The sequence below is a fragment of the Mastomys coucha genome, unplaced genomic scaffold, assembly GCF_008632895.1.
Source record: "Mastomys coucha isolate ucsf_1 unplaced genomic scaffold, UCSF_Mcou_1 pScaffold18, whole genome shotgun sequence".
NCBI classification, from domain to species: domain Eukaryota; kingdom Metazoa; phylum Chordata; class Mammalia; order Rodentia; family Muridae; genus Mastomys; species Mastomys coucha.
The window spans coordinates 19,959,883-19,971,533 of NW_022196900.1; the positions used below are offsets into that span (position 1 = coordinate 19,959,883).

General features: G+C 40.8%; 1 protein-coding gene across 3 annotated transcripts in view; it reads right to left on the reverse strand.

Moving 5' to 3' along the window:
- Shoc1 (shortage in chiasmata 1) overlaps positions 1 to 11,651 on the reverse strand; it is an 87,745-nt gene that overhangs the window by 53,257 nt on the left and 22,837 nt on the right. For all 3 annotated transcript variants that reach the window (XM_031377531.1, XM_031377530.1, XM_031377529.1), the window contains exons 9-10: positions 6,513 to 6,614; positions 5,007 to 5,115 (exon numbers count right to left, since the gene is read on the reverse strand). In XM_031377531.1, the coding sequence (XP_031233391.1) occupies positions 5,007 to 5,115; positions 6,513 to 6,614 (211 nt within the window). The remainder of the gene's footprint in view (positions 1 to 5,006; positions 5,116 to 6,512; positions 6,615 to 11,651) is intronic.

The following is an 11,651-nucleotide window of genomic DNA, read 5'->3' on the forward strand; positions in this document are numbered from 1 at the left end:
CTCAGAAATCCACCTGCCTCTGCCTCCCAAGTGCTGGGATTAAAGGTGTACACCACCACTGCCTGGCCAGTATACTTGTTTATAATAATAAATAAATCTTTGGGCCAGAGCAAATAGGGTCAGAGTAAATGGGGCAGAGAGAGTGGGGCCTGACTGGAGTGAGTAGGCCAACCAGAATGAGCAAAGGTCCTTAAATTCAATTCCCAGAAACCACATAAAGGCTCACAACCATCTGTGTAGCACAGCTACAGCGTATTCATATACATAAAATAAAATAAATACATCTTTAAAAAAATAAAAAGAGAGGTCATGTGAGTTGGAAATGGCAAGGTGACACAGGCTGCAGTGTTTGAGTACTTTGGACAGACACCAGAACATTAAATGCTTCAGAGGCTGGGCATGAAACTGCAGGACTTAGTGTTTGCCCTGATAGGTTTGGGCTTGACTTTGTTTCATCTTTCCTTTCTCCTCCCTCATCCTCTCAGAATGGGATATCTACTCCTGTTGTATATTGGCAGTATATAATTCTCTTTTTAATTTTACAGAGGTTCATGTAAGAGATTGCCTTGAGTCTCCATTGAGAATCTGAATTTGGACTTTCAAACCACGTAAAAATTTTCAGCCTTAGCACTTAAAGAGACAGACTGAATACATTTGGACAAGAGCCTTTGGCGACAAGGAATTCCGGGATGTTGTGTTTAAAACGATGTGTCTGGTGTGAAGTTGACAGTGGGTAGAATACTTTCTATACTAGTTAATTTTCCATCACTGTAACCAAATGATTGATAGAAATAAATTAAGGGCAAACAAATTTAATTTAGTTCTTGGTTTCCTAGGGTTCAGCCCATGAGCTTAGCCCCATGAGCTTGGATACATATCATGGTGATAGAAGCATTGAGCAGAAAACAGCTGTGTACTTCATGGCTGAGTAGAAAGCAGAAGCAGGGAATGCTGGTGCTCGTTTGATCTCTCCTCTTCTCTCTACTGTGTCAGGGTCCCAAGCCTATCGGTGGTACTACATTCAGGGTGGGCCTTCCTCCCATTCAGCTACTGTTCTCTGGAAACATCCCTGGCAGCACCCATAGCTGAGATTAGCAAGGTGTAGAAGGCCGAAAATAGCCTGCAAATCAAGTAAAACCACCAAGATTCACTCTCTATGCCTTTGCCCTATTAGGTGCTAGAGAGTTGATCAGCCCACAGCCCACTCACTGCCTGTGCCTTCGTTAAAAGTCACAGCAGGTAGTCACCCCATCTCCCATGATGCTCTGGGGTTTGCTGTGTTCCCATCAACACAGTTTCTACACATGGCCTTTGGCCGAGGGCTTACAAAAAGGCACATGAGGTTGGATGAGAATACCTTGCCTTCTGGGTAAAGCTGCTTTGCTGCAGGCCATACTACTCAGCACACGGAGTTCTAAATAGGTTTTGGCCTTCTGGGTTTTTGCAAAAGACTCACTTTGCACACAGGTATGGGGAGAGTTCTTAACTCTTTAGTTACTTGCAGCAGAGCAACAAGACAAGCTAAAGTTCTCACAAAGGTGTGCTGGCTAGTTACTTTCATGTCAACTTGACACAAACGAAAGGTATCTGAAAGAAGAGAACCCCAGTTAAGAAACTGCCTCCATGATACATACGAGCCTGTAGGGCACTTTTAAAATTAGTGATTGATGGGGAAGGGCCCAGCCCATTATGGATGGGCCTGGGCTGGTGGTCCTGGGTTCTATAAGAAAGCTGGCTGAGCAAGATATGAGTAAGCCAATAAGCAGCACCTCTTCATGGCCTCTGCATTAGCTCCTGACTCCAGTTCCTGCCCTCACTACTTTTGATGATGATCTGTTATATGAAACTGTGAGTTAAATAAGCCCTTTTCTTCCTTCACCCCAACAAAAAAAAAATCGTAATATTTTCTTAGCTTTAATAATTAAGGTACAGTTAAAAAAAAAACACACAGGTAACCCATATAGCCCAGGTTGGTCTGAAATTCATGACTTTACTGCTCAGATTGCCAAATGCTGGGATTAGAGCAATAATCTCAATACTTAGACTTAAAATGTTTTTTAAATAGGAATTTTAAAGGTTTTAGTCATGGAAGCTAGATGGAAGTAACTTATCTCTTGATGTGATGTGTACCTTTCAGTTGTTTTGAATGAATGATTCTAGATCAACTAACTGCTTTAAAAACCATTTTATTCTAACTGCCAAACCATAAGGCATCAGACAAGAAGCCTTGTTTCATAAATTCTCATTAGCTATTTGAGTTACAATAATAAATAGAAAATAGATTAAAGAGTTACTATAGGGGATGGAGAGATGGTTTAGTGGTTTGGAGCACTGACAGCTCTTCCAGAGGACCCAGGTTCAATTCCTAGCACACACATGGTGGCTCACAACTGTCTATAAATCCACACCCTCACACATACATGCAAGCAAAAAAACAAAAACAAAAACAAAAACACCAATGCACATAAAACAAAACTAAAAAATTAAAAAGAGTTGTTATGGTTAATATTTGAATGCTAACTGAAATTTAAGATTATGCAAATGTATATTGACTTCTGTTTCTGATTGCCAACCTGCCTCCTCAGACAGATTAGGATATACAGAGTAAATAAGAGAGTGAATGGGCCTAATAAAGACTAACCGTGTCCTGCAAATACAAACCTTCCTCTTTAGCAGAGGGACTGAAGTATTGAAGCACATGTGATTGCATGCTAATGCCATGCTTTTCCAGAGCTCATCCATGCTACACACATGCCAAGCTCATGGTTGAGTTTTACATAGCATAAAACTGCACCACAAATGCAAATAATTCTGAAACAGAATATGAAGATATACTTAGTGTACTCAATGCTGGCTCCTCTGTGTCTCATTTAGACACCAGACAGACATTAAAGAGGTGTACAGAACCTGTGATGAGTTCAGGGTGCAGCTCCCTGCAGCTATCCTACAGCAGCTTGCTCAGCAAGAGCAGCCTAGGAATCGCTCATAAGGACCTTGCAGGCTTACTTGTAATTCTCCTGGAGGTTGTGTTATTTAGGACATAATAAGTTCCAGTTTATGTGGAAATGAAGACTAATTCCTATTCTTTGTGACTTGAATAAGAAGCAAAATTGAGTGGCTTTATTCCAAGATAATAGACTAATTTATCTTGGAAAACACCACATATATGTATGCCATATAATAAAAGACAGCACCTAGCCGGGCGGTGGTGGCGCACGCCTTTAATTCCAGCACTTGGGAGGCAGAGGCAGGTGGTTTCTGAGTTCGAGGCCAGCCTGGTCTACAGAGCGAGTTCCAGGACAGCCAGAGCTACACAGAGAAACCCTGTCTCGAAAAAACCAAAAAAAAAAAAAAAAAAAAAAAAAAAAAAAAAAAAAAAAAAAAAGACAGCACCTAAAGACATCTCAGACTCTGTTAGCAGTCATGCATGCTGGCCTACTAAGGTAGGCCATTTTGGCCTTTAATCCCAGCACTTGGGAGACAGAGGCAGGTGGCTCTCTAAGTTTGAGGTCAGCCTGGTCTATGTGATGGTTTGTATATACCTGGCTCAGGGAGTGGTACTATTAGAAGGTATGGTCCTGTTGGAGTAAGTGCGTCCCTGTGGATATGGGCTTTAAGACCCTTATCCTAGCTGCCTGGAAGCTAGTCTTCCACTAGCAGCCTTTAGGTAAACAGATAGAATTCTCAGCTCTGCCTGCACCATTTCTGCCTAGATGCTGCCATATTCCCACCTTGATGATAATGGACTGATCCTCTGAACGGGTAAGTCAACCCCAATTAAATGGTGTCCTTTATAAGACTTGCCTTGGTCATGGTGTCTGTTCACAGCAGTAAAACCCTAACTAAGACAGTCTACATAGAGAAATTTTGTCTCAAACAAAACAAAACAAGAGATATATAACTCTTGGTCCAACTAGAATATGATGATTTAAATGTCTTGTAGTATCAATTCTAAGACCACAGACAATTGCAATAACAATGGGTATTGAACAGATTTATGGATCAACCCTACTTCTATATATCTGGTATTCTCAATACTGAGGCAATAATTACAAAGGTAAGCAAGGTCAAAAAACATGCTCTGATAGAAATGGATTAGGATTTCCTGGTGCTCCTCTAGGAAATAAGCTGATGAGCACACTATTCTGGAACCCTTACCTACTCCTGCCCACAGATGTATCATGGTTTTCAAGCCCCTATAAACAGTCTTTGAAGTAGACACCTAGCATTACAGAGAAAGAGACTTAGGCACAGAGCAATTAAGAGTGAGTGATAGAGTCTGGTGACTTTAATGCAGAGCTTTAAACCACTTATTCTTGGGTGCTCTGTGACTTTCCAAATTCATATCTTGAAACCTTAATTTCAGAATATCAGACAATGACTGTGTTTGGAGATAAGATCTTTTAATAAAGAGATAATTAAGTAAAGGAAGTCATTAGAGTTCTTTTTAATCCTACACAACCAAAACCAATGCAGCAAACACTTTTCTCAGTAGCTTCTGGGACTATGAGAAGATAAGACTTTATTTGTTCATGCCATCCAGTCTGTGGTATTTGTTATGGAACTAATCCACACAGGGTGCCTTACATGGGTGAGTGCCATTGGCAACTGTTCAGAGGCAATTTTCTAATCATTTTACTTCTGTGTCAGGACTTTACAACTTTCAATTTATTTATTTTTAATAAGCAACATTAATCCTAATATAGTAATATCACATTCAAAATTCTAAGTTACTCTAAAAGATTATATTGCCATATTACCTACTTCCCTTCTAGGTAAAGTCAGCCTTATGTGCATTTCTTGCATCACTATCTAACAATAAATAGTCTATGAAAAACCACAGATGTGTACCTATATATTCATATCCTTTCTCCAGCTGCTTATAATACACATTATATAGTCTCATATTTTTTCATAAGAATTTCTTGGAAGTTGCCTTTAAATGGAGATATTTCATTAAAAACTGCTTTTCCTAAAGTCAGGTTCTAGATATAATCTTTACTTACATTTTACACGCAGCAGAAAATGGAAATGTCTGAAATCTTGCATATAATGAACTCACTGAAGAATGTTGCCTTGGTAAACTTAGATGAGTTGGTGGCATTTCTAGGTCTCCTGAGATATATGGAAATTAAAGTTATATAATACTATATAATATAAGGTAAGATTTAGAATTCTTGCAAACAATTATTTGATTTGGTAAATTTATTGCAACAAAATACTTGTATTACCTTTTAAAGAATTTAGTATAGTTTTATATCATATCAACCCTTTTCCCCAATTCCTCCCAGAACCACACCCCATCCCAAACTTTGTGTCCCCTCCTCCTTTTTTGTCACCAAATTCAATTTGTGCTGCTTATATAGCTTTTGATGTGGCAACAAAATATGTCAGTAAGAAGAGAAAACATGTCAGTAAGATTTGGGGGTTAGGCTAGGGAGATAGCTCAGTTGGTAAAGCACCAGGACCTTAGTTCAATCCCAGTGCCCATATAAAAAGTTGGGCTTGAGGGCATGCCCTTGAAATCCCAGCCTATTCTTTCTCCATGAGCCCAAAGTTCCAGGGAGAGATCCTGTCTCAGATAACAAAGTGGAAGGCTCCCAAGGAACAATGCCTGAGGTTGTCCTCTGGCTTCTCACATATATGGGTGCACACACACACACACTACAAGAAATTTAGATTTCTTGAGATACAAAATGACAGTCCTAAATTTACATCTATATAAAGAGTTACAAATTTATCACTTTGTATTTCAATGCGACAATGGTGACTTTAAAAACTACTGTGATGGCTGAACTTTACTGAGCTTGCTATGTAAGATAAATCCTAAGAGCGTGGTGTATAAGGAGAATTTTAATCTTGCAGGCTCATGTTGTCAGCATTTAGGAGACAGCACTATTTTATTTCCATAGTAAATATTGGTGATATTAGGGAAATGAAAGAGTAACTCTTTACCTCAGTGAGTCAGGACTCTAGATGTTCTTGTCAGAATTATAAATTAATAGAGTGGGCCTGAAAAATAGTCAGCTACAATTTAAGACTACCTGTGGGTAAGTACCTGTGGGTAAGTGGGTATATGTACGCACACCAGGGTGGAGGCCAGAAGTCCATGTAGGGTGGCTCACACCCTTACTCTGCCATGTATTTTGGTGCTGGATCTGTTGCTGAACCTAGGTTGGCTCCTGGGGATGGCACCTAGGTACTCATGCTTCAGTGGCAAACACTTTACTGACTAACCCACCTCCCAAGTCCCAAGATCTGCATTTTAATTTTAGCATTATTTTCTCCACTCATCCTCTCAAATATGACTCTGCTGTGTATATGCTCATCTTTGTTGCTGACAAGATTCTGATAGAGCAAATATAAAAGGGCAGAAAAGGGAAAGATGACAAGGAGGATCATATGGATGGAGTTCACAAAACTGATTCACAGTAGACTATAAATTCAAATGTAGTGTGCTTCTGCATCCCATAGGTAATCCTTGTGAAGTCAATGACAGGCAAAATCTCTACCTGGCTCACTGTACTCTGGTTCACAAAGGCTTGCAAGAGTTAAGTTCTCTGTGGAGTTGCATTTTATATCCTCAGTATCAAATTCATGCTTGGAAGTAAGATCTGAAAGGAAATGGAAGAAACTCTATCAATAAAGTACCATTAAAGTCATGTGTATTCTGAAAAAAAAAATGTTGCCATAATAGGTAATACCTATTCTCTAGTGCATACTCCCTTCACTCCTCATCTATCAATGAAAACCACCAAAAAATATAAAAATGCAAAAATCAGCAAAATGAAAGCTAAGATGGGGAAAGAATCAGGCAGTGGTGACGCACACCTTTAATCCCAGCACTTGGGAGGCAGAGGAGGGTGGATTTCTGAGTTCGAGGCCAGCCTGATCTACAGAGTGAGTTCCAGGACAGCCAGAGCTACACAGAGAAATCCTGTCTCGAAAAACAAAAAAACAAAACAAAAAGAAAAGAAAAAAAAACCAAAAAGGATGGGGAAAGAATTCAAACACTTTGAAAAACCTAATCTTCCAGCCATAAATGGTGATTTGCTAAACTTTACTGAGCTGGAATTCTACTTGTAGCTCTGCAGATAAAAACCAAGCCTTGGGTGTACTGGGCACTCTGCCACCGAATCACACATACTGACACTGGTCTGTGTTAATGGTTATTTCCTTTTCTAGTTGCCTGGCATATTGTGCCTATGACTTTATTATTGTTGTTATTGTGTACATGTTTTTGTATATATATGTGCATGTGCCTGCACATATGTGTATGTAGAAGCTAGTGGTTAATGTTGGGGATCTTCCACAGTCACTTTCCACATTATTTTTCAGACACAGACTCTCACTGAACCACCAACTCACTGACTTGACTTAGGCAGATGGGCTAGCCAGCCTCAGGCATCCTCCCATCTCAATCCCCTCAGCACTAGAATCAAGCATGCACACCCATGCTTGGCTTTCAGTGAGTGCTGAGGGTCAAACTCTGTCTTCCTGCTTGTGCTGAGCGCCTTACTGACCTGGCCTTCTCCCAGCATTATTACTTACTATTCATTTTTAACTTCATCCTTTGTAACACATGACTCTTACAAACAACTCTTACATACACATTAGTTCCTTGGGTGTAACACAGATTTTTCTATTTTGCTTATAAAATTATTATTATTTATCTTAGAATCAATATGTATATTTCGAAGGCTTCTTTCCCCTACATATTTTCATTAAGTTGACAATGAGTCTTACAGTTGGTGAGCTTTTAGATTGTCAGAAGGAGAAAGCACCCAGAGAACTGTTAGAATCTGGCCCTGAGGCCCTTTCCCATTTACAGCTTGTTACTAGAACCTGGATAACAATACGAGTCTTCATCACAAACTTTTTTTTAGACAAATTTATCTTTACTAGAGTCCAGAATTAACAAAGCAGTTGGAGAGTGAATTCAAGAGAAGAGAGAGCAAAGAAGCCCAAACTCTCTATAAATATGCTGTCTAAATCTTTAACTACTGAACTACACATTTAGTGTGGTGTCCATAAAGAACTCTTAAGACTAAAACCACTGGGGATGGAGAAATGGCTCAACGGTTAAGAGCACTGACTGCTCTTCCAGAGGTCCTGAGTTCAATTCCCAGCAACCAAATGGTGGCTCACAACCCTCTGTAATGGGAATCCAATGGCTTTTTCTGGTGTGTCTGAAGAAAGCAATAGTGTACTCATATACATAAAATAAATAAATCTTTTTTAAAAAGACTAAAAAAACTTAATAGAGATTTCAACTTATTTCTGATATAGAGGTAAAAAAAGTTTTATATGTTTGTTTTTCAAGACAGGGTTTCTCTGTGTAGCCTTGGCTGTCCTGGAACTCACTCTGTAGACCAGGCTGGCCTCGAGCTCAGAAATCTGCCTGCCTCTGCCTCCCAAGTGCTAGGATTAAAGGCGTGCACCACCACTGCCCAGCTAAGTTTATAAATTTTGAGCCAAGCTGACAACTTATTGTGAAATAAACAAAAATCAGCTACCATTAGTGGGATATAGAAGAATTTAAATAAAAGCCACAGAAGGAAAACACAGCTGATCTTCAAATGTGAAGGTTTCTTAAGACAAGAAAAAAGAGCAGGATGCCTGCTTTCACCATTACTGTCCACCACAGCACTAAAAGTCCCAAGAGAACAGTGAAGCAATAAAGAGAAATAAAAGGCATCCAAACTGGAAAGGAGGTAGTCAAATTTTGTCTGCTTGCAGATACTGCACATAAATGCAAGACTCTGACAAAATAAAATCTGGAATAAAGAAATTTAATAAATTTTCAGGATAAAAAAAGCCATAACAGTCTGCTGTGTTTCCATATGCTACTGATGAACTGTCTGTCAGGTCCAAAAGAAACAGGACAAACGGCTACCAGTGGTGCCCGTAGGCATGCTGAGAATGCATGCTGGCCTCCATGCCCTCTGAGCATCAAGAGTACCTGTTACAAGGTCCCTGCTGGCATTCTGGATCTTCTTACCCTGCCCCCTACTCTGAACTCCACTTAAGGGCTTCCTTCCCCCCCAGTTTCTCATTCCTATATAACCTCCCATTTTGGCCTCTTGGTCCTCTCTGCCTTTGTCCACTCTCCTCTTCTCTGTATCTCCATCTCCCTCTCTCTCCTTCTCCCTCCTTCTCCTCCTCCCCCTGACTTTCTTTCTCACTCTCCCCCACCCCCTCCTCCCCTCATGGCCATGTCCAGTCTGCTGGCCATGTTTATTCTACTACTTTCTTTTCCTACTCTGGACTCTTCTAGAGCCTCTGGCTGTTCTCTCCTTCAAATCTACAATAAAAACCTTCTCCTCTACCGGGCGGTGGTGGCGCACGCCTTTAATCCCAGCACTTGGGAGGCAGAGGCAGGTGGATTTCTGAGTTCGAGGCCAGCCTGGTCTACAGAGTGAGTTCCAGGACAGCCAGGGCTATACAGAGAAACCCTGTCTCAAAAAACCAAGAAAACAAAAAAAAAAAAAACAAAAAAAAAACCTTCTCCTCAGCCATACCTTGGAGTGATGTCCTCATTTTATATATGATCCAAAAAACATATACTGTGACTAGAAGTGTGAATCAGTACAGTCAAAAATAGAGCTAGTATATGCAGTCTGGCAAGCCTGCTGCTGGGATATCCATCCAACATGAACACAAACAGCATCTCAGAGCAACAACTACACATCCATGTGCCCTACAGCATCATTCACTAAAAAGATACAATGTGGGAACACCCTGAGTCACACACACAGGAAGACAACCAAATTAAAAGTGGACAAAGTAATCCAAACCAAGGAGCCAAAGACAATACCTAAATGGCCGCTAAGCATGAAAAGCTACCCAGGGAAGTCAAATCCCACTACCATGAGCTACCATTTCACACATACTAGGCCAGGTATTTCAAACGCCTGATAACAAGTTTTAAAGAGGAGGATAGTAATCGGAACCCTGAAAATACTGCAAGTACTCAGGAACCCATTCTGGCAGGTCTTCAGGAAGTTAAGCATGGAGCTCCCAGGGTGCAGCAGCTCTGCCCTCACACACATCCTGAGAGGAAAGGAAATGCATGTATGGGGACATGTCATCCAGCAGAAGAGACAGAGAGGGATGAGAAGTAAACCCACACAGCTACAGCCACCTCATTATTTGACAAAAGCATAGAAACATTAAAAAAACAAACAAACAAAAATACCAGCCTCTTTAAAATCGGTGCTGGAAAATCTGGATATCCATAAACACAAGAATGAAACAAGGCCCATCTTTCTCATTCACCATAAAAGTCAACTTGAAATGGACCAAGTCCTGTTATATAAAACTGAAGCCAATTTTCTTTCCTCCCCTTTAGCCAAGCAGGATGCCCAAAGGAAAGACTGAAGAGAAGCCAAAAAGTGGACCCAGTTGGAGAAAAGGCCAAAGAATTTTGGCATCTGACTGGTCTTCCAGCTCCAAAGAGATCTCACCCGTTTTATAAAATGGCCCTGGTAACATCAGGCTTCAGGGGTAAAGTACCATCCTCTCTAAGCTGCTCAAAGCACCCCCTGGCATTAACAAATTCACCCACATCCTGGACCAGCAAACAGCTACCCAGCTGCTTAAGCTGGCTCACATGTTCAGAGATAAAGCACGAGAAGCAAAGGCTTTATGATCTGGGTTGAGAAGAAAGCTTCCGACAAAGAGGACGTTCTAACTTCTAAGAGACTGCCTGTCCTTTGAGTAGGGATCAAAACAGTCATTACCTTGGTGGAGAACAAGAAGGCTCAGCTGATGGTGATTGCCCATGATGTAGACCCCATTGAGCTGGTGGTTTTCCTGCCTCCCCTGTGTCGAAAGATGGGGGTGCCCTACTGCATCATCAAGGGAAAGGCCAGGCTGGGGCACCCGGTCCACAGAAAGACATTCACCACTGTTGCCTTCACACAGGCTAACTCGGAAGTCAAGGGTGCTCTGGCTAAGCTGGTGGAAGTTATTAGGACCAATTAATGACAGATATGACGAGATCTGCCGCCACTGGAGAGGCAATGTCCTGAGTCCTAAGATAGTGGCTCACAATACCAAGCTGGAAAAGGCAAAGGCTAAAACCTATCACTAAACTGGGTTAAATATACACTAAGTTTTCTGCACATAAATATAATTTAAAAATTTAAAAATGAATTATTAAAGTACAGTTAGAGAAAGGGATTTTTAAAAGTTAAGAGAACCAGGGCTGGAGAGATGGCTCAGCGGTTAAGAGCACTGACTACTCTTCTGAAGGTCGTGAGTCGTGAGTTCAAATCCCAGCAACCACATGGTGGCTCACAACTATCCGTAATGAGATCTGATGCCCTCTTCTGGGGTGTCTGAAGACAACTACAGTGTATTTACATATAATAAATAAATCTTTAAAAAAAAAAAGTTAAGAGAACCATGTGACATGACAGTGGAAAGGGAAGGAAGGGGACTAGCAGGAGAAAGGCAGGGCATTGGAGCCGATGAAGGAGGACCAACAAAAACTATGGAAGTAGAAAAATCATAGGACGAAACCCATTAATAAGTTAAATCAAATCAAGAATAGTAACACAAAAACTTCTAAATAAATATTTAGCGCCAGGCAGTGGTGGCACACACCTTTAATCCCAGCACTTGGGAGGCAGAGGCAGGCAGATTTC